Genomic DNA, 23,890 nt, shown 5'->3' with positions numbered 1-23,890 from the left:
CTTAAAATGCTCCATATTACCCAGAGTGTTTGTTATCTTTGCTTGTGCCATGTGGCTTCTAAAACCTAGTTATAGTATGTTTTTAGAAGGAACAGCTAATCTAAAATCGGCTGCGTTTATAGATTTCGGCATCGTGCATATGTTTAAATTGCATATATATCTTTAACAGAATCAAGATTTACATTAAAAAAGTATATATAAATGTGTTTATTTATTTACAAGAGGTATCTAAATTTAGGAAACTTTCTCGAGGCCCTTCCATATAAATCTTTATATCTCGTATAAGAACGTTATATCAAATAAATAAAAATACCCGTATTATAGCAGAAGAATCGCTCTTTGAAATGAACTCAGTATTGAGTGTATACAACAATTTAAAAGCAACAAATGACACCTTGCTACTTATACATACATACATACCGGTAGCACCTATGTTTTTTTAATACTCGTTTCTGGTCAACTACATACAAATATGGCCAGATTTCCATTTCCACTAGGCGTTAAATGACAAGCTTTCAATGGAATATTTGGACTTAAAAAATTGCCCAAAATAGTGCAGTTCTGCATAAGTTACAATTCAATAACGATACTTTTCTAAGCCGTTAATTCCTTGGATTTCATTTATAAAGAATCGTATGTATAGATTTTGCAGGTATCTGGAACTTGATGGAGCCCCGTACTGTATCTGTGATGCCTACATCAACGCTTGCATAACCACTAAAAAATTTAATAAACAAATCGTAAAAAAATATTGTAACATTTGAAAATCTATACGCAAACCTATTGAAAACAACAACAGCTATGCCGCCATCTGGCCGCAAGAAGGCAATCGTGTCCACATTGATATTCGTGCGCTCAGCAGCAATGCGAATAGAACCTTCCGGAGAAAATTTCGAAAAATGACCCATTGTATAGAATATCGGTTGCTTGTAAACCTCGACGCGATCTGTTAAAAATACATACATATTTGCATAGCATAAGCTCACAAAAATTGCACACTTTCTTCAAAACTCGATGAACTCAAAATGTCACATTTATCAAATCGCACGTTTAATAATTTGGAAAAGTATGTAAATCAAAATTTTCGATTTTGCAGATTTTATCATACAATTAATATGCTTGATAAACAGAATAAGTTTCAATCTAGCAGACTTTCCATAAATGGAGAAGATATGTGTCTTTTCATCTGTCTTTTTGTACACTAATTGAAATTTTGCAATTATTCTCTATATTATTTAAATGTTCATATGTGTATTAGGGTGTATCGCAAACAAAATCGGTACTGTTTTTTCTATCGAAATTATAAAATTTATTATATTATAGAACAGCCGCCAGCCGTGAGCTGGTCCTATTTGAAAATATATATGAATATATGTATCTCAGAAAATCTACTTTTTATAGACAAAACTAGTTTAAATTTTTTTTTCCAAAAATCATTCTTTTGAAGCACTTCATATCAAAAAACCTGAATCTTTGAGTTAGTTGAGTTTTGAAAATATTTCATACCGCTAAGAAGATTTACGTACTTGTCATATTGGCAATGACTGGCGCATCGACAAAGTTTTCCACATAATTCGGTCCACCCTTTTCATCCAAAACTATATTCCAATCAAGCCATCCATTGAATTCTTGTTGTAGATTTTGTAGGAAAGAACGTGCATATTTCTCAGCACGCTTCCAGGATCCTAAAATAGGTGCGGACTTTTGCCAAGGCTTATCGCCAATGCACGATTCCGAAATAAGCATTATTTTATCAGGCATTGCTTTATGCACGATATCAATAAGTACAGGCTTGAAAATCTCATCCCAATACCAATGTACTGTCAATCCTCCAAGGTAATGAAGTGAATCGGCGCGCGATGCATTCATCTAAAAAATAGCCATATATGTATGAATGTAAGTAAGCATGTATGTATATAAATTAAGTATTTTGTATATGTATGCACACAAGTATATGAAAAGTGCACTCACAAATTTCATCCAAAACGCTAAGGTATGACGCTGATCATCAACGCCAAATATAAGCAAATCCTTGTATTTAGAGCGAATTGTTGGACCAAAGTTCTCAGACAACCAAATTGCCTATGATAAATAAAACAAAACACGACCAATCGTACTAACTCTACACTTTTCCAAATCCAATGCACACTTACCTGCTTCCTGGGTGTCCAACCTAAACTCATAAATCTAAGGAAGTACATTAGATAGACGCCATTCGTTGGTTCATTGCCGGTAGATATAGCCCAAAGTGGTAAGCCATTCTCTTCCCATAATTCTAGCCAACGCAAATGATAATCGGCCCATGTCTGATAGTACTCCTTTTTCAAGCGACTCGATCCGGTCCATGCGTTGTTGGTTTTCATCCAACGTGGTGGACTCCAAGCGGCAGCCTTAATTCGCAAATTTTCCACATTCGAAACCAGCTTCAAGTGTTTAATTTGCTCAATCCGTTTCTCTTCGCGTGGATCTAATTTGGTAAAATTGCTAAGCGTGGTCTCGTTTTCAGGCTGCTCATTATACGCCCAGGGCTCTAAGTCAAAATCACAACCACCGATTGGTGTGCGCATCAAATTGAAACCAATGCCGCTTTGCGAATAGAAGGACCTAATGTTAAAAGTTTTCATAATTTAGTAAATGTAAATAAATTAATATATTTTTTTTCATTTATTTCAATACTTGTATAAGTGATCTTGCAGTTCTTGTGGTAAGTTCTCCAGAAGATAGCTTACAGAACCCGTAAATGAGCCGCCAAAGCCGGTGATATTTTGAAAACGTTTCTCACGGTCAACTTTTATTTTTACGCTTCTGGTTGCTGCTGTAGAAAGAAAGGAGAAATAAAGATATTCTTTAAGTAGACATAGTGCTTATCTTAGCTTTAATCTCACTCACATATTGAAAAGATTTGACTATAGATTTTATTATTTCTTAATTTCAATCTTTCGTCCATAAAAATATAATTTACTCTTTAACAATTACCGCAACGCTGCCATAGATGGTCCCAAGCCCGGTTTAAGAGAAGAGAAGGCGCGACACAACGGGCATCATGAAGGTGACGAGAAGAACTCCCTCGGCGAAACCCGTTGTAGCCTTCCCAAAACTAAGGTAGTTGAAAGTATGCCGATGGTTGAATGAAATGAATGAAAGCGGGGCAACCAAAAAACACATCTACATACACTCGGACAGCAGAGCGGCGCTCATCGCTCTTAAAGCGCACGAGGTCACCTCAAAGCTGGTCTGGGACTGTCCTCAAATTTTAATACTGATCGCCTCCAGGAACCGGGTATACCTCATATGGGTACCGGGACACAGTGGAATCATGGATAAGTGGCAGATATTCTCAGCAAAAAAGGGGTTGCACAGAGTTTCATAGACCCAGAACGCTTTACCGGTCTTCCATGCAGCTCCGTTACGCGAAACTACTATATCTGGATCAAGAACGAAACACAACATTACTGGACAAATACGGAAGGTAACAGATAGGCCAAGCCCTTCATTCTAGATATATCAACAAGGAGAACCGTAGAACTCCTTCGCCTCTGTAGGCATGAATTAAGAATTGTTACAAACACTTTTACTGGCCACTGTAGGGTAATAAAATACTTGTCAAATATAGGAGTTGTTAATTCTGGCCAGTGTAAGTTGTGTAACGAACAACAGGAAACAGCAGAGCACATTATGAGCCACTGTGAAACCCTTACCAGGACCAGACTTCACTCCCTAGGATCACCATACCTAGAAGCACACGACTTAAATGGCATTCAGCTAGAGGACATCGTGAGGTTTATTAGCAGTACTTGGATCAAAGATGACCTGTAGTTGAATAGAAGTTTGTTACAATAGACCGTTTCGATTGCGGTAACTAGGTGACCTGCTCTCTCCTCTAAATCTAATTTAGTCTATTCTAACAAATACCATATAAATCCAAGTTTTAATTTTCGTCCAACATAAAAAAAATCGACAAACTTTTATAAAAATGTTGAGCTTTTTAGTTAAAAACTGTTGCTCATTTTTCCCCTTTTAAAAAAATCAAAGTATATACTTCGTATGGAACAAAACGACTAACATCGTAAACAAAAAATAATTGCCCAAAATCGACGGAGTTTTTTAAATATTCAAGAAACCTTGAAGCTTGGATTTTTACGGTCTTTGTTAAAGAATAAACCAGGGCCGAGAATGCGTTCCATTTTTGGTTTAGTTCCTACAAAAGACCCAAAACGGGAACAAAAGTATTGAGAGCAGTTTGAACGTGAACAAAATGAGAACAAAAGGTTGGGGAACGTTTCCGTAAAGATCAAAATGCGAACAAAACTCTAGGGAACGTTCTCAAGAAAAACAGAATGACAGCGAATCTTTCGGGAACGTTTCCAATGAGAACAAAATAAAACGGAAGTATCGATAACGTTTTAAAGGAGGATCAAATAAGAACAAAAGTCTAAGGAACGTTCTGCTAGAGCACCCTCTCTAGGAGGTTGCGAGCTGAATTAAATACCCTGCATTCTTTTTTTGTTTGTTTAAAAATATTTCTTTATTTTTATTTGCGAACTCATCTCAGCTACTTATGAATGGTTTTAATATATATTAATGGCCGTTATCCTCCTGTAGCTCTTTTGGAACGAAGAGATATAGTTCTTTTTTAATTTCGCAGACCTTCCATCATGCTAGGAATATAATCGCTCACCAATTTATTGGATAAATGAAACAGCAGTTGTTGCAGAGATGTTGGCCACATTTCAATTTTTGAAATAAATGCTTTTTATTTATCTTTGGCTTATATAATGTTTTCGCCTCTCCCGTGCAAACTCTCTTTTGAGACGTTCGAGCGAAGAAAAATGTACAATTAATAAAAAAATTCGATTCGCCTTTTGAAAAACATGTTAAATTCCGAGCTCAATTCAATTACTCTTGCCAACACATTTCGTTTGAATAAAGAAGATTTTAATGGAGGGCACCCATGTATTCACACCCCATACGAAACAACCTTGGTTGTATAGCTAAGAGGTCACCAAAATGTTTGGAAGTCATTTTGAGGTCGTGTGCTTCAAAAAGTTTGAAGACCACTGCTCAAGAGAACAAGACGAGAACAAAAGTTTTGACAACTTTGCGTTAAGAGTGAGAGGGTCATCTGCGTTTTGGGATGAAAAATCGTTTCATCCAGAACCATAATTTTTAATTCTAAGTCACAAGCAAGCTGAATCATTTCAATTTCCAGATCGTTTATCATTCGGGTGAACTTCCTATTTAAGGTACAATTTTTCATTTTCTGCGTAAGAAAAGTTCGTGTCTTAAGTCTTTCGTTTACTTTATTTGCATAATTATGTTTTAGTTTTTTTTGATTAATTTTAATATTCAAATATTTCAAACTATTGTAGCGTCATTTCGTTCTCTGTCAAAAAGCTCCTGAAACCTGGTTCCCAATTTGTTCTTTCAGAGAAAATTCCTTAGACTTTTGTTTCTGTTTTGGTCTTTGCCAAAACGTTTCGACGGCTTTTGTTGCCATTTTGTTCTCTTAGAAAATGTTCCCGAAAGTATTGTTCACATTTTGTTCTCTTTGTGAACGTTCCAAAGGTTTTTGTTCTTATATAATTCCCATTGAGAATGTTCTCGACAGTTGTGTTCTCATTTCAGTTTTACTTTTGAAGCGTTCTTGAAAACCAAAATACGAGAACGACATTTAGTTTCAATCATCGCTTTTGCTCTCAGTCCCTGGAATAAACTACACCTTTTTTAAAAAAGAAAAATAATTATAAAAAAAAATTGCCAAACCTTGTCAATATGTGAGTGTCGTATAAATATATATGATAAGTACTATATATTTAATTAGCATGTATACTCGTATTCGTAAGAGCTTACTTGAAAATACAACACATTCCGGCATCACTCCCGTTAACTTAGATGCAAAATGTCAATTCAAAAATGCTAATCGAATCTGAGTTTGCATGCTATACTTTACCTTATGATAATGCTCTCACTGCCTTAAGTACATGTTATTACTTAGTCAAAATTTTAAAATATTTTAAATTACAAAATAAAAAGACTAACTAGCCAACAAAATTCCCGGAAACTTATCCGAAACAATTCCTTATAAAAAAAATGATATTTCATCCGGTTTCCAGTTACATTTTCGGTCGTTTTTCGGATACCTTGTTCCTGTAGAGAGTGAGAGATAACTTTCGTATCATAAAAACGTGACGCATTGTTAGAACAGTTTTTCCCGACAAGGTATAAGAGGTAAAAAATAGACATATAATCGGCGATAACTTTCATAGAAATTCCATTTCGAATTAGTGATTTCCGAGATCCGATATAGTTAAACTCGTATAATTTTTTTTTTTTGTTGAACGAAATTAACTTTTGCATATTCAACTATACAATTGTAAATATAAATTGGTAGTTAAATTCTTGTTAGTGGCTAAGTTGCCTATTGATTTGAATTATGCTCTGTGAATTCGGCCCTAAAATTTTTATTATATGCTTGAAACATGAGAAATGATTGTCGTAATACAATTTCTAACTCGAATAACACCAATAAATAAAAAATATATACATACTATGTACATACATATTTGGTGACAATTAATAGACGAGAATATGTAATCTTTATTACTTACCTTTTTCAAATGCCACTGTGTCCCAGAACGCGTGTTTAGCGGTATCATTGCGCTCGTCATAATCTGCAATGCGTAAACTTTCGGAAGCATTAATCAGACCACTCGTAGTTTCAAAGCGTAGGCCAGCCTATAAATATAAAGAGATATTTATGTATATATGGACATATGTACTAGTAATTATCTAACACTTTAATTCGCTATTATGTTTACATATCAGTTCGTAATACCAACATATTGTATGCGATCTTTAAAAGCTTAAACAGACGACAGCGTTGATCCGGACTAACTCGAACTTAGTCCGGATCAACTACAGTTAATTCCCGAGTTGATCCGGATCAACGCTGCCGTCCGTTTACGCTTTAAGAGTGTATTAGGTGCCTTTCATCGCTGGTATGGGACATATCGTAAGATTTTTTTTTTTTAAGTAAAGACAAAGTAAAAAGTTGAAAAACAAACTATCTTCTTGTATTAGATTACGTTTTATTGGAGAGATACTAACCAAAAAAGTTAATTGTAAAAACAAATATTTTTAAAGCAAACTTTCTAAATATGAACGAAATCGAACCATAAAATCTGGTTTACCAAATATATCGGCTCGTGCGCCACCTATCGGCAAAAGTTTTAGTGGAGTTATTCCTTTTCATGCAGTTAATATACTTTCTAAATATGATAATCGGACTATAAATAGGGATTTTTCAAATATCTCGACTCCGGCGTCATTTATCGGAATAATGCATATTTTATATTGCATTGTTATCGGATTCTGAGTCAACTGTGAAGTCTTAAGTCTGTAGGTCATCGGGAAGTTGGTCAAAAATTTATTGCAAGATATGCCCCTAAAACATCATACATACATACATACATACATATGTACATTAGACTGCATCACCAAAAAAAAAATGCAATTTTTCCGCGGGATTACAAAATTTATTATATTTTAAGACGTGCACCAAAATATTTCGGAAAAATATCAAGCGTGAGCTGCACCGATTTAAAAATACATCCAAAAATTAAGTTTTTTAAGAATAAGAATAGTTTCTCAAAGAACTTTTTGAAAAAAGTTCCCTCAGATGACAAAACAGATAAGAATTAAAAAATCTGCATAAAAAAATTTAAAAATCTTTTCAACGGAATCGTAATAATGAGATTTTTGATGCTGTTTTTTTTACTTGTTTCTATTCTGATTTAGACTTATGGTACCTCAGTAGAAAGGTATTTTCAAACTATTTTTTTCTTCTGTTCAAAAAAACTCATTCGTATCCCATTTTTAATTTTTTTTATTCCAACACATCTTAATTCAACTTTGAATGACGTTCGTTCATCCTACCTTTTTATTTCTTTGTTAGCAGTGATATAAAAAGGATAAGAAAATACCTTTCTAATGATACCTCACAAGTCTCAATCGAAAGAGTAAATATTCAGTTATTCAAGTTTTTCTTATACCAATCTTTTAAATTTTTTTAAAATATTTTTATGCAAAATTTTTAAGCTTAAACCGTTTTGTCATTTGAGGGTTATTTTCTCAAAAAAAAATCTTGAAGAAACATTTTTTATTCATAAAAAACTCTTTTTTTGAAGGTATTTTTAAATCGGTCCACCTCACGTAAATCTTAATATTTTTCCGAAATGTTTCGATGGACATCTTAAAATATAACAGATTTTATAATTCCAATGAAAACACAATAGCGATTTTTTTTTTTGTATGGAGAGTGAGGCAGTCTAATGTACGTACATACATACAGAACAAGTCCTGTGTGTACGGAAGGTGAATCTTAGTTACAGTGTGTTATGTAAAATTTCAGCAAAATTAATGATAATTATGAAAAAAGCTTATAAAAAATAACGTTTACGAACATCAATATTAGTTAAAACAACAAAAGTTACAAACACATTTATTTCACAAAAGTTTAAAGAATTATAATGAAATTGTTTTACGGGACTAAATAGTACGAAGCATCTGTTTCATAAATTTAGAATTTGACCGCTTTACGCCCATTCACTGATATTTCTTGAAAGTCAAATATGTACTCTGGGTATGGGCTTCGTTGATGTCCAGAGATGAAAATGATTGATGAAGCTTAATTAATCTATTTTGTTATAAAAAAAGTTTTGTCATTAGGTTTATATTAACCCAACCAGCAAAAAATCCGAAAACCAATCCGAAAAAGGAAAAAAATGGAAGAAATGCGGATTCAATACGCCTTCCTTTTGCACTTCACAGATACTCTTTCATAGTTCAAAAATAAAAAATTAGTAAGCGCCTGACGGAATTCAAACCCGACACCTTCTGGAAGCTAACAAATAGCGTCACGCTCTGCACGCTCAGCCACTGCCAACTACGTAAGCATGCTTTCCAATGTTTAGCTTGAACAACTAAAATCAATTTTTGCTTTCAAATAACATCATCCTTTTCGAACGTTTCAAACGTTTTCCAGATGCATCCGGATGCGGAAATGTTAAATAACTGTAGTTACACCTAGAAAAAAAATCAGGTAAATATATCTCTCTCAACACATGACTTGGTTATAGTCACATTATTTGGTTGTAACTACATATGTTAAGAGAAATATTTTTAGCTGACCTTTTTCTGTGTGTACGGAAAATTGTACTAGACAGCACTGTCGACAAAATTGGCGTTTCATTGCTGGCTGGGAATTGAAAGATCAAAGTTATATGCTAACTTATGTACCTACATATCTATGTATATATTTAAAAAACATTTCCGCAGAAAAACGCGAATTTGGTGCTGTGGTTGTTGTTGTAAAGTAAAATCTATAAAAATTCGATTTTGTCAAGAACGATAGAATACAAGAGTGCTTAGTCTGACAGCGATGACGTATGGTAAGTATTTGAAAACAAACAAGAATAGGAGGAAAACGGAATCTGCGAAACTGTGCATTTTCGTAACCTTCAACTATTCGATAAGTTAAGGGGTTTAATTTTCTTAAAGTGTAAAAATATATGAATTTTAGGAAAAATAATTAAAAACAAATATTAAATATCGATGCATTCAGTGAAAATATTACTTCAGTGATTTCCGGGGAAATAAGGTTGGTGCGGAAGCACTTCCTATCGTAAATCGTTCAAAACATCCTTCGTTTTTTTGCGGTGTGTGGTCCCGCATTGTCCTGTCGCAATAACGGACACTTACGCAATTTTCCAGACCGCCTGTCACAGTCGTCCATTGAATAATATCTTATGTTTTCACACCCTGTTTCCACAAAAAGAAAATGATTGTGATTGAGATTTTGCTGCGTCCTTCGTGCTTACAGAAACAGTGCTATGAAAACGCGTCTATATTAGTCGAACACCTAAATCAGACTGAACAATATTGCACTAGGTAGTTGCATAAACATGTCAAGACTTGTATGGCACTAATAACATTGCCTATAAGTTCTGCGTAATTCCCAGAACTTTGGAAACATCCCTCGTACATATATGTATATCCTCACCTGAATAAATTAATATCGTATGTTACATTTGACAACTTTTGGGACATCGCAATTGAAGTTAGGAACTAAATTTTTAAAGACCGCAACGGTAAATTTTCTCCACAACAATAAATTTTTTGTCGTTTATTGTAATAATATTGGCAACAATTTTATAGTAATGTTGTATAGCATACGTCAAAATGTGATAACATTTTTTACTAAATTGACGATAAAGTTTAACTTAAGGAGATATCTAAAACATATGACATCATTTGCAAGATCTTGATTAGTTTAGTATAACTGCATTATTAACTAATTTTGGCCCAATTTTCACATACGACATTCATTTATCTGGGCGACGATGTAATCATTTTGCCATAGTTTACCTTCGACGTGGATACTACAACGAATTCGCTCTCATTATTTGGTGTTGGATCGTCCAAGTAGTCACAATATGTGGCATTGCAAATGCAAACAAAACCTTTTTTGTACATTCTCAGTTGGCATGGCGTAGTTTCTTGCGTTGAGATCACTGAAATATTAAAATTTAAATTCCATCAGCAAATTAAGTAGATAATTGTTTTAACACCGATAGTCCTCTGCAATAACGGCACAACTCACGATTCAAAAAAATACCTTACTACTGTTAAGTTTCGAATTTCTCCTAATCCTTCCTACTTACTTTAGTAAGGATTAGACATGGATTATACAACAATTAGAAACATGAGACATTTAACAATAATAAGGGATCGTTTTTTTGTGCCGTTATTTATGCTTACATATATATATCACAGTGACGAAAGCAGCAACAGTAGCATGCTGAAATGCTGAAATGACTCGCTTATATATACACGAGATTTGGAGGTTTTTATTCAGACGTCCAATCGACATGTTTGAGGTATAGTTGGAAAGGTCTTGCAGAGTGTGTCCAGAAAATGTATTCAAGCTTCATAAACGATTAACCGGATTCTTAAAAATTAGGCTAAAGTGTTGCAAAACAAAAAACGTTTTTTTGCTTTTGCCGGTTTAAGGGGCCGTGTGGGTACACCCAACATATTTAGTGTTATTCTATAGGCCAATACCTCTCAAACGATACCTTATATACTAAGTGCTGGCTACAAGTTGGAAAGATATAGAGGTAAATGTGTTTTGGTATGTGGCGTCTGTACGTACCTTCATTTAATTTTCTTCAAACTTTCAGGAATTAAAGTACAAAAAAAAACTAAGAAGGTTTTGTTCCAGGATATCTTGATTCGTATGCCTTTGTGGGCGTGGCTGCTGCCTGAAATTCGAAAAAGGCAATTTTTAAACTACCACTGAGGCGGCACTACTCAGTCCATGCCATTGTTGTGGATATCAGTAGAAGGGTCTTCAAACAAGCTATCTAACGCTATCTTTTGTGTTTATAAAATATAAACATGTCATAACTTTACCGCCTGAACACTAAAGATCGGGCTGCTGAAAATATACATTTCGGGCATTTTCTCAAAAACTGGTCAGTCGATTTTATCCTAAATTTCCACAAACCCAAAACCTTAGCTTTCATCTGGTATATAGCTTATCTCTGGGAAAACTCTTGTTGTGGAGATATTGCTATTCAAATTGAAAAAATGTCGCTCCAAAAAGGGTCAAACGGTTAAAAATTAACATATCCGTCTAATTGGGTTACTTTAAAAATAACATACCCAATTCCCCGAAAACAATTGCTCATTCCCGGATTGCCACTTAAACCGAAATTCCCTGCAAATCGGGGGATTTCCCGCGAGTTGACAAGTTGAAGGATGCAGCTGAGCTTAATCACTTCGTGCATGTCTTGGAAACCACAATTTGTGTGTATTTTAAAGTTTTTTCAGTCATATGCCGAAATTGTAACATTTTTCCCCATTTTAATTGCAAGTATGCACTTAACCTTCCTGGGAAGACGCGTACAATATTACCTACAGTTGTACATAAATATGTATGTACATTTAGTTCACCCAATGTGCCGCTACTACTTATGTACATACGTATGTATAAATTGCCACTGAGCAAAACTACTTGAGAAAAAAGCATTAGTTTAATATCACGAGTGCAATACCGTAAACGTGATTGAAGTAAAACTAAACTACGAGACAATCAGACGAATACAATTGTTTACTGTATCCAAAGGATATGATCATTCTTTTTCGCTTTATTCCGTATTTGAAAAATTATGTGTTTCAATATACACATCGATTTGAATACATAAGTGAGATTTACAAAAAAAAAATGTTTTTAGCAATTTATTTGTTTGTATTTTCGTCGATTTTAAAATAATTGATATCAAATAAAACACCTCTTTGAGGTAAAATTTTCGAGTGACGAAAGCTGAACTAGAAACCAGGGTATGAAAATAAACTATATTGTACGTTACTATTTCGTTTCGTTTATTACTTCAACAGTTCGGTACAATACGAAAACAAAACGGCTGAGTTCACTTTGGCGATAGTACACTACAGTAGTTTAGTAGTTACAGACGAAACAACAAACAAAATGAATCGTGCAGAGAAAAATATATATATGTATGTACACATATCCAATAACTAAACACAAAACAAATAGCTGCAATGAATAAAAAAATAAAAATGTGTTTAATTGAATTGGATATGAAAATTTACAGAAAAAAATATTTTTCACGTAATTGAAACATTTGTGATATCACCCTATGGCACAATTGTCACAAACGAAAAGCAAACGTTTCTAGTTGGGGAAAATGACAGTGAATCTTACAAATTGTTTCTGACTATGTACAAAACTGTACAAAACCACAAATGATATGATGATCGATGAGCAAATGGGAATTGTTTCGTACAGTTTATTTTCGTACTCTGCTAGAAACGCAAAATTTATGATATCAATTTCGCGACGAAAATTATACGCATTTTTTAACTGCCTTTGAAACGTACGGAAAATCTTTTATTATTTATTTGGAACGTTGCGAAATTCCGTCTACTGCTAGAAACACAAAATAAAAAACAGAAGTTTTGCAACGATTCGTATGAATAAAAAAGATTTTCCCTACGTTTCCAAGGCAGTTAAAAAATGCATATAATTTTCATCACGAAATTGATATCATAAATTTTGTGTTTCTAGTTTAGCTTTCGTCGTTCGAAAATTTTACCTCAAAGAGGTGTTTTATTTGATATGCTTTAGAATGATATAGAAATGGTGCTGTTAATTGAAATTCAGAGGCTCCGCTGGCTTGGCCATGTCGTTCGAATGGACAGAAACGCTCTTGCTCTGAAAGTATTCAACGCGGGCTTCGATGCTGGTAATAGAGGAAGAGGAAGGCCTCCTTTGCGTTGAAAAGTCCAGGTGGAGAAAGACTCGGCTTCACGTGGCATTTCCAATTGGCGTCAGTTAGCACAGAAGGGAAATGACTGGCGTGCTGTTTTGGAATCGGCCAAAATCGCTTAGGCGGTTACAGCGCCAATAAAGAAGAAGAAGGTAGAACCTTCCACTTAGGCTTAAATTAAAGCCAGAACTCTCGACTACTGTTCCTGTAAATATTGAACAATAAAAAAAAAATACTGGAAAATTCCGCTAAATGACTATACGTAACCTTAGGGTTAAGGTCAGGAATGGTATTTTAAGGGATTGTAGTCGAAAGTTCAAGCCTAAAATTAAGCCTAAATGGAAGGTTCTATCACCTATTGTTTAACTGCTGTAGGTACTCAAACTTTTAAACAAGTAATTTTAAGTGGCCGTCAAGTCAAGGTGCAGGAATGGTATTTTCAGGAGTCAGTAGTCAACAGCTTTAATTTAGGCCTAAGTAAAAGGTTCTTCACCTTTTTTCTTTGCCAAAGCTTCTAAAATATTGCAAAAAACGCATTTTTGTAACACTTTGACATCGTTTTTCTCAAAATCTGGAGCTGATGGAAAGTTTATAGTTGCGGATTCGTAATCAGCACAAACGAGTCTATCAAAAACTGTTTTAACACTTACCGCACCAAAATTGTTTTCCATTTTTGTTGGCCTGTGTAATTTTATGAAAGAGATATGCGGAAGAAGGAGTTCGATGTCCGTTAACCCAACCAAAACTAGTGTGGTGCTATTTATTAGAAGGAGAAGGTTGGATCGACTTGTTTCCCCTGACCGTAAAGTCATTATTGAAATTTCTTTTGAAGTAAAGTATTTAGGTGTAATCTTAGATAGTAAACTTTTATCGAAGACTCACGTCGAGCAAAAGCCCTCCAAAGCCTTAAAAGCGTTCTGGCAATGTAAACGGGTCTTCGGTAAAACGTGAAATCTGGCCCTTAGTGGAATCCTTTGGAAGTGGCCTGGCACTCTGGCAAAAGAGAGATTAGCTCAGGCAACGGCTGTCGAAACGACTGTTGCTTAAGCTAATCAGCTCTTTTGCCAGAGTGCCAGGCCACTTGCTCAAATTGGTGAATACCCACATATCGTCGTTTAAAGTACAAAACCGCGAATCGTAATTCGGCAAAACCGCGTAACTTATATTTGCTACCAAAAATTGGATTTGCTCACACAAGCTCTTGGCTCAATCCTTATCCATTCGTCCTGAAATATACTAGGCAGAAATGCGATTGCTTCATAAAAAAGAGAACCGTTTTGAATTATGATTGTTTTTACTATATAGAAAATAACTTATGCAACCTCACATACGCGATTTTGCATTTTGTTGATACGCGGTTTTGTACTTTAAACGACGATATATCGTTACAAATCATATACATGCGTATGTAGCGTTTACCACTTTGTGCCTTCGGTATGCTTAAAGTTTTTGGATTCTCGTACATACTGATTTGAAGCCAATTTCTCGAATATAAGATACTGTCTTTTCAAACAGGTGGCAACCCTTTTCAAAATATATTCGAATTACAGCTTTTTTAAGCCTCTTGACATCCATTTTTTATACCCGAGCGTACTGGTGCACAAGGGTATATTAATTTTGTTCACATAACGGTTGTTTGTAACAGCCAAAACGAATCGAGATAGATATAGACAAATGTATACATAAATGCTCAGAATGAATAGAGAAGTCGATTAAGCCATGTCTGTCTATCCGTCCGTCTGTCCGTCTGTCCGTGTACACGATAACTCGAGCAAAAATTGAGATATCTCAACGAAATTTGGTATGTAGTTTAACGTTAATCCAAGGTAGGTTGGTATTGAAAACGGGCGAAATCGAACAGTAACTACGCCCACTTCCCATATAACAGTAATTTCCAGAAATACGAAAACTGCGATATTTTAGTAGCTACTGACGATAATTCACTCAAAATTGATATATACAATACATTTCAGACGAAAAATAAGAATGTTATAAATTTTTAGTATATGGGCGTTGCCACGCCCACTTATGGTTACATGTGCATCTCTTGGTAACCGCTGCACCAATTTCTTCCAAACTTGGCACAGTTGATGGCCTTGGTACAGCATACTAAAGGCCGAAAATATAAAAAATCGGACAATAACCACGCCCGCATCCCATATAACGGTAATTTAAAGAAATACAAAATCTTCGATAAATTAGATAATATCAAAGCTAATTTATTCAAAATTGATGCTTGCAACAATTCTTTATCAGGAAATACGTTTATGGTAAAATTTTGGAAAATGGGGGTGGCACCGTCCACTGATGATAACATATTTAGGTATCGGTAACCGTTCAGCCAATTTGTACCAAACTCGGTATTCTTATTTTGTTTGCCACATAATAGCAAATCGTTTAAAATTGTCGAAATCAGACTAAAATTACGGCCGTTTTTCATATAACGGTAAATTTCAGATATGCTTGAAATTTCAATACTTCGAAATTTAAGGACGCTAATTTACTTAAAATTTATACACCCCGGCTTATCATGTAGCGGTAGCTTTCGGAAAGGTGGAAAACATATTTAATACTTGCGCCGGGTATTTAATGTTCGGCTGCGCCCGAACTTAGACTTTCTTACTTGTTAATATAATTTTCAAACAAATAACTCCCTAAATTACAGTTGTATTTGATTTTTTTAAAAGGTGGCGGCTCTCATCCATGGGTAGAGAATGGTTATATATATCTCCATACCAAGTTCCAGTAATCTACAAAAATATTTCCTGAGAAATGCAGTATGAAATATTCCGTTTGTATGGGAGGTGCCACGCCCCCTTAACTAATCGAGATTAAATTTATTCTATATTTTAAGTTGGGCTAAATGACAGCAGTGTACAAAATTTCATGATGATCGGTTGAGTAGTTAAAGCGTAGCAAACAAACAAACTCACTTTCGGATTTATAATATTAGTAAGGATACGAAAATTAAAGATACATATTTTACATACCCACAAAACCTGCTATTATACAAATCGCAACGAAGCACTTTATAAAGTTTAAATGTTTTTCCATTGTGTTACCAGCTATGCTTACTGCAATATCATACTTCGACGCCACTTGTACTTCTACTAACCAGGTAAATAAGTCTTAAGCAGTTTTTACTGTTATAACGACTAGTATTATCGGAAATTGAAATCAATAACACTCAGAAATTTTGTTAGTGAATCATGAGAATTTTGGTTTTTTATTCGTTTATAACTTTGAGAACAGGTGCGCGAAAAGTATGTAGTTCATTGTTAATCTTAATCTAGCAGAGATAACGTTTATATGAGTATTTTAATCTACCCACTCAGTTTAAAGATCTTTTTTTTTGGTGGCGGATTTTTGCACTCATTCCATATAAGCAAGAATTTCTTATGAACAAGTTTTTGTAAATTGCACTTTTATAAAAAAATCTCAAAAGCAGTCTCAGAAAAATGTTCTTAACAAGTAAGAAAGTCTAAGTTCGGGTGGAGCTGAACATTAAATACCCGGCGCAAGTATTAAATATATGTTTTTTCACCTTTCCGAAAGCTACCGCTAGATGGTAAGCGGGGTGGATCAATTTTGAGTAAATTAGCGTCCTTAAATTTCGAAATATTGCAGTTTCAAACATTTCTGAAATTTACCGTTATATGAAAAGCGGCCGTAATTTTAGTCCGATTTCAATAATTTTCAACGTTTTGCTTTTATGTGGCAAGCACAATAAAAATACCGAGTTTGGTACAAATTGGTAGAACGGTTACTGAGATACATATACGTGATCACAGGTGGATTACCATAAACGTATTTCATGATAAAGAGTTGTTGCAAGCATCAATTTTGAATAAATTAGCTTTAATATTATCTGATTTATCGAAGATTTTGTATTTCCCTAAATTACCGTTATATGGGATGTGGGCGTGGTTATTGCCCGATTAAAATTTTCGGCCATTTTGTATGCAGTACCAAGGCCAACAACTGTGCCAAGTTTGGAAGAAATTGGTGCAGGGGTTACCAAGATATACACATGTAACCATAAGAGGGCGTGGCTACGCCCATTTTCCAGAAATTTATAATATTCTTATTTTCCGTCTGAAAATTATTGTAAATATCAATTTTGAGTGAATTATCTTCAGAAGTTACTAAAATATCGCAGTTTTCGTATTTCTGGAAATTACCATTATATGGGAAGTGGGCGTGGTTACAGTCCGATTTCACCCATTTCCAATACCAACCTACCTTGGATTAACGGAAACCTACATACCAAATTTCGTTGAGATATCTCAATTTTTGCTCGAGTTATCGTGTACACGGACAGACGGACAGACGACCAGACAGACATACATGGCTTAATCGATTTCTCTATTCATTGTGAGCATTTATGTATACATTTGTCTATATCTATCTCGATTCGTTTTGCCTGTTACAAACAACCGTTATGTGAACCAAGTTATAATACCCTTGTGCACATGTGCGCTCGGGTATAAAAATCAAAGCGATTTTTTACCCGGTTGAAACTTGCACTTCATACCCCAACTTTAGCATAAAACATTGCATATTTAAAAAAAAAAAACAGCACGTGGTCATTTGCTTCAGTGAGTATAGTACTGTATCGGCGCAAATAGAAAAATAAATAATTGAATAAAAAAAAAAATAAGAATAAATTTTCATTCATCATTGCAACAATTTTGAATGACGAATAAATTTTTATTCCTCATTCAAGCACTTGCGAATGATGAATAAATTTTTATTCATCATTCAAGTAATTTCAGATAACGATTAAATTTGTATTCTCCTTCAAGCACTTTCGAATGAAGAATAAATTTTCATTCCTGATTCAAGTAATACTGAATAACTCATAATTTTTCATTTATTCATTCCTTCTTGATCACAGTACCAGGTATACGATCATGGTAAATGTTACATATTTATTGTGTGTAAAATATTAGAAAATATAATATCAAAATCGTATACCTGGTACTGTGATCAAGAAAGAATGAATAAATGAAAAATTATGAGTTATTCAGTATTACTTGAATCAGGAATGAAAACTTGTTCTTCATTCGAAATTACTTGAATGATGAATAAAAATGTATTCGTTATTTGAAATTATTTGAATGATGAATAAAAATTTATTCATGTGTTCATCATTCGAAATTACTTGAAAGAAGAATTAAAATTTATTCGTTCAAAATTCATCGTTCAAAATTAGAAAAATTATGAATAAAATTTAATTTTTTATTTGAATAATAATTCATTCAAAAACGCCCATCCCTGCTGGCATGATATCGAGTGTTCCCGAGCGCAATTGTGCACAAGGGTATTATAACTTTGCTGTAATTATTTTTTTTATTGATTTTTCTTTTAATTTTTAGACTTTCTCGTTTTAAATTTTATATAATTTATACAAATTTATTTTATGTATATTTTTCCTTTTTATACCCAAGCACACTTGTTCACAGGCGTATTATAACTTTGTTCACCCAGCGGTTGTTTGTAACAGCCAAAAAGAATCGAAATAGATATAGACAAATGTCCGTCAGTCCGTCTGTGCACACGATTACGAGAGTAAAAATTGTGATATGTTAACGAGGGTTGGTATGTGTACTTTTATCAGTGTAGGACGGTTCGCATTGAAAATGGTCAAAATCGGACAATAACCACGCCCACCTCCCATATAATGGCAGATTTCAGAAATGCGAAAACTGCGATATTTAGTAACTATGAAGATTATTCACTCAAAATTGTCAACAACAAATTCGTCAACAAAGTTAGCTAGCACGGATAGACTATAGCGAGTTTGTTTCATTGAGTTCGTTCGCTACGCCACTCGCTAACTGTAAGCAGCTCTCAAGAAAACAGTCAAGAAGAAATTGCCATTATTTGGTGTGTGGGTCCAAGGAATTTTGACATTTTTGATACTTCACAGCCTATTGCCTCACTCTTTCCTCAAGAAATAATGGAACGGGCATATATTTCTGTTGCAAACCTGTAGCTCGTTTCTGTAACTCTTCTCTACCGATTATTTCTCTACTGGTAGAGAATATATGTCATTCTCTACTACTCATTAGCAGTAGAGAACAGGGCGGCGAATTTATATCTCAATTCGCCTTGGTAGAGAATTGTTACAGAAACGAGCTACTGGATTGCCTTGTGCTCTTTTTCATAAAAAAAAAACTTTAGAAAACCGTAGTACAAGGTGTAGCAAATTTCTTAAGAGCTGCGTACTGCCTCAAGAAAGTTTTATACAAGAAAAATTCTTAGCGATTTCTCGTACGTCATTTTATATGGAGTTTTTGCTTTTCTTGAGAGCTGCATACAAGCCTTAAGGCGTGGAATTAAACGTGTTAGATGACTTCGTATGGTGCTACGGGGCGTATGCGTTACATACGCAGCTATGAGTATATGAGCATGAGTGGCAATTTTTTTTTTTTTACTTTTTTTTCTAGTATAACTGTTTTAAGTCTTAATTTAAATTCAGTTTTGCGATGAAATCTTGTTCTTTATACAAAACTGAAGATAATGTATTTTCTAAGATAGGTGTACAACGTTTTTCGTGAGATTTGCTAATACACGAAAATGTTCAAAATGAAAAGAGAAATCGATTAAACCATGTCTCGAGCAAAAATTACGATATCTCAACCAAATTTGGTACATACATAGGTTGCGCTTTACCTAAGGTAGGTTGGTATTGGAAATGGGCTAAATTAGACAATAACGACGGCCACCCTCCATATAACGGTATTTTTGAAAAATGCTAAGCTATGATATTTCCGTAAATACTGGATCCAAATTGCTAAAAATTGGAGAGTGAAATTTTTTGAAAATGGGCGTTACATCGCCTCCTTTTGAGGAAATGTTGTATAGTAGTAGACGCTTTACCAATTCCCACCAAACTCGGTACGAACATTCCGTTGAAATTTTCCCACTTCTCATTTAACGGTAATTTACATAAATACAAAAAAATCTGTCATGTCCGATATGTCACATCCAGTATCACATTATAATTCAAAATAAAACCAGAACGAATTGCTTCTGATTAAATATGAATTTGGTGTAATGGCTCGTAATTTGACTGTATATAAAAAATGTTTAAGAAAGGAAAACCTCACTCTTTTCCGAACAACAGTGTTCTAAGCACACCTACTTTTTTTGTGAAATCAAATTCTAAAGTCATACGAATGTCATGTCCGACATCGTGGAAACACCCATATGTACGTATGTGTGTGTGTCTCGGTAACTGAATTATCAATTTTTACCACATTTAGAGCAGTTATTGCCTTAGTGCAATAAAAACAATGTGTTGAAAAGTATTGAAATACGAAAACTCTGATGTTTCAATAACTAAAGACGAGAATTTTTATCAAATCAAATTTTTTTTTCAAATTCTCAAAGAAATACTCATATAAATACATACATATGTATATATTTTCGCGCACACTTTATTTTTCAATGACGGTAAAGAATTTAAAATTAAATGAACTGAAAAATTGCCAGTAAGAAAATAAAAGGAAAAGCACACAGCCAGCTGTGGTTCCATGTGCGCAAGAAGAAAAAAATATTTGTATACATACACAATAGGGATGTTAATCCCGAGATTCCGGGAACCCAGACTTTTTTAAGTCCGGAAAATCGCGGGCTTATTTGGCCGGCATTTTCGGGATTTGTAATTTGCAATGGATTTGTAATTTGCAATGGTGACAATAATACAATACCTTATGTTGACCAGTTTTCGCCATATTTCTATTATTTATTTAATATTTCTTTTATATATGTCTAGCTAATTATACATAAACATAACAACGTGCGACAGGCAATTTTACACACAAAAAATCTGGGCCAAATATATGCAGTAGCTTTTCTCGCTGACAATAGGATTTTTTAAAAGGACTTTGATAAAATTGAATAATATCAGATAATGGTTTAAAAAATTTAGTGCAATGTACTTAGAAAAACAGTATGGGTATTAAATAAAGGAGAAAAGTCTGTAATGAAAGAACAGATTTAATTGTTTGGTGAATAAGGTATTGAAAATGTCCTTAAAAATTGTATCCTTGATTATCCTTGAAACTTTGCAATATTTATTTAAAAAAATATATATGTTAAGGACAAATATAAACTCGACAACGCTCTCAAATATAGTCCTTCTAACTTTATTAAAAATAAAATTGATTAAAAGGGTGATTTCATTGCCTTCCGTCCTTTTGAACCCAAAAATTTTTAATTTTTTAAATCCTGCACAATTTTCTCTTTCATTTGGTACCCATTTTTATTCTACATTGCACTGAATTTTTTGAATAATCTTTAGAATTTATCATCTCTTTGAAATCATAAAGTTCTAATAAAAAAAATTCTAAAACTAAAAACGCAGTTTGACTATATTTGGCCCATGGTGTCGTGAGTATATTGATTGCTTGGTGTGTTTTGAAATTTTTTTGTTTCAAACTGTTTCAATCAAGTATATTACAGGAGAATAAAGTGCAAGCTTCAAGTGTCTAAAAGTAACGTTGACTTTTTTGTAATTTTTTTTTCTGGCGGTGCCACGCATTTTCATCCACTCAAATTATGTTCGACAATTTGTTTATATGAAAGAAAATGCCCAGCATCGTTTAAAAAGTTTCCAAAAATCAACGGTATTTGTACTTTAAATTAATGGGATATGAAACTGCGTACCTCAAATTTTTCTAAAAATGCTGAGAAAAAAGTTTGAAATTTGAGCAAATTTGTTGTTGCATTTATAGGTAGACTTTTATAAAAATTTTAAATATTAAATAAAGAAAATAAATATAGGCAAAACTGGTTGAAATAAGGCGTTTCTTTTATTTCTGCCACAAGTATTATGAACTTCTTTCAGCCACACAATACATATCGCACACCGTCTTCAAAAGAGTCACAACTCAAAATTTGGCATTTTTGAGATTATGCGCTAAAAATGTACGCAGAACTTTTATTTACCTTTCAGCAAAATCTGGAAAAATATTTTCGCATATGTGGACTTGAGGTTTTTTTGTATCGATCGATTTTATTAACGATGTCCCGAAAATCCCGTGATCGCAAAAATCGAAAAAATTAACATCCCTAATACACACATATGTATGTATGTACATATGTACAAAGTTATGCACATATGTATGTATATCCTGCAGGAAAATCCAATAGAACTGTGGCGCTTGCAATGAGTTGTAATCATCAACAATTTTTTATCCACCATAAGAAGCAGAAGAAAAATTTTGCACCACTTTGATGCTCTGAGGCGTATTTTGAAATGAATTTTCGTCAAACCAAATTTAACAAGGGATACCGAAAATCTGTACAAAATACATCATGCGTTTATCCTATCGGCACAAACAACAAATACAAAGTAGAGCCGTTTAAGGCATTTTCCAAACGTTGCAGTTGAATTGTATTACATACTCCAGTTTTCTCCTAAGGGCTGTTTTGCACGCAATACATAGTTGTTGCGAAAGTAATCCTTATTATCTCTCATATTCTAAAATTCAAACACAAGGCTGAAGAAGTATCCTTTAATCGTGAGCAGTTTACAAAATATAGTGTTGTCCCAGCGCTTGAAACAATACAATAAAGGGGATTTGAGGTGAAGTGGGTTTAGGGGAGTTGAGTTAAGTAAAGTTGAGGTGAGTTAAAGTGAGGTGAGTTGAGTTGAGATGAGGTGAGGTGAGGTAAGTTAAGGTGAATCGAAGTGAGGTGAGTTGAGTTGGGAGCACATTTTACCCTACATATTTACATACATATAAGATGCATCTTCTGCGGTGTAAGCCCCAAACTAAAGGCTGAAGGTTGTATGCTGCAGTACCAGCATAAATAAGAAAAAGTCACATTTTATGAAAGAATGACTTTCTCAACAGGGTTTATATGGTGCTATTTAACTATACATGCATACACTTGCATATGTACATACATCCAGGCGCTATGAAACTTATCTGTCGCTTAGACAACACAGAGTTACCAAAAAATAAATAAATAAAGCAACACTCTTTTTCAAACTGAAATCAAGACAAAGGTAGTAAAAATTGGATTTGAGAATACAAACAAAAACCGCAGTGCTGCCATCGGCAGTGAATTTGGTCAATATGGCAGCCTAGAGCAAGGTTGTGGCAGACCGCAGTGACGCGATTATTGTTGTCAGCTTGGCAGGCAACATTGCGGAGGTAATAAGTACATTAGGATGCCTCCGCAAAAGAATAAGCGGTTTCTCCAAGCGAATCATAAATGTATGATTAGAATACTGTTTTGACTAAACACCAAGTTTTGAAGATTCCTCTAAAAAGGGCGTCATTCGTAAATGAATGATTTGCAAAAATTTTCAAGTTTCTAACTACACTGAGATGAGTCAAGGTTGAGATCTCAAAAATTGGCAACGCGCTCTAGCTCGGAAAGTAAATATTCACCTCGGAACCTCGGAGGCTGCAACTGCAATAATTTTTAATGAAACATTGGGTTTTTTCTTTTAAAGATACATATTTTCAAAAGGGCTTCGGAGGGGAGCAAAGGAGCAAGGAGCAGCGGAGCTGGAG

The 23,890-nt window shown here is 34.2% G+C and overlaps 1 protein-coding gene across 1 annotated transcript in view; it reads right to left on the bottom strand.

The window, feature by feature from the left end:
- Nucleotides 1–231: 231 nt before the first annotated feature.
- Nucleotides 232–23,890, bottom strand: part of LOC118738018 (lysosomal acid glucosylceramidase-like) — a 29,307-nt gene continuing 5,648 nt past the window's right edge. The window contains exons 2-9 of the mRNA XM_036468889.1: nt 10,426–10,571; nt 6,609–6,735; nt 2,677–2,815; nt 2,154–2,604; nt 1,972–2,082; nt 1,527–1,869; nt 781–946; nt 232–717 (exon numbers count right to left, since the gene is read on the bottom strand). Of these exons, the coding sequence (XP_036324782.1) occupies nt 618–717; nt 781–946; nt 1,527–1,869; nt 1,972–2,082; nt 2,154–2,604; nt 2,677–2,815; nt 6,609–6,735; nt 10,426–10,571 (1,583 nt within the window). The 3' untranslated portion in view covers nt 232–617. The remainder of the gene's footprint in view (nt 718–780; nt 947–1,526; nt 1,870–1,971; nt 2,083–2,153; nt 2,605–2,676; nt 2,816–6,608; nt 6,736–10,425; nt 10,572–23,890) is intronic.

The sequence above is a fragment of the Rhagoletis pomonella genome, unplaced genomic scaffold (genome assembly GCF_013731165.1).
Source record: "Rhagoletis pomonella isolate Grant_MI unplaced genomic scaffold, Rhpom_1.0 Rhpom_scaffold_00004, whole genome shotgun sequence".
Classification (NCBI taxonomy): domain Eukaryota; kingdom Metazoa; phylum Arthropoda; class Insecta; order Diptera; family Tephritidae; genus Rhagoletis; species Rhagoletis pomonella.
The sequence above is the reverse complement of the archived record's forward strand: the minus strand, read 5'-3'. Positions and strand labels throughout refer to the sequence as shown.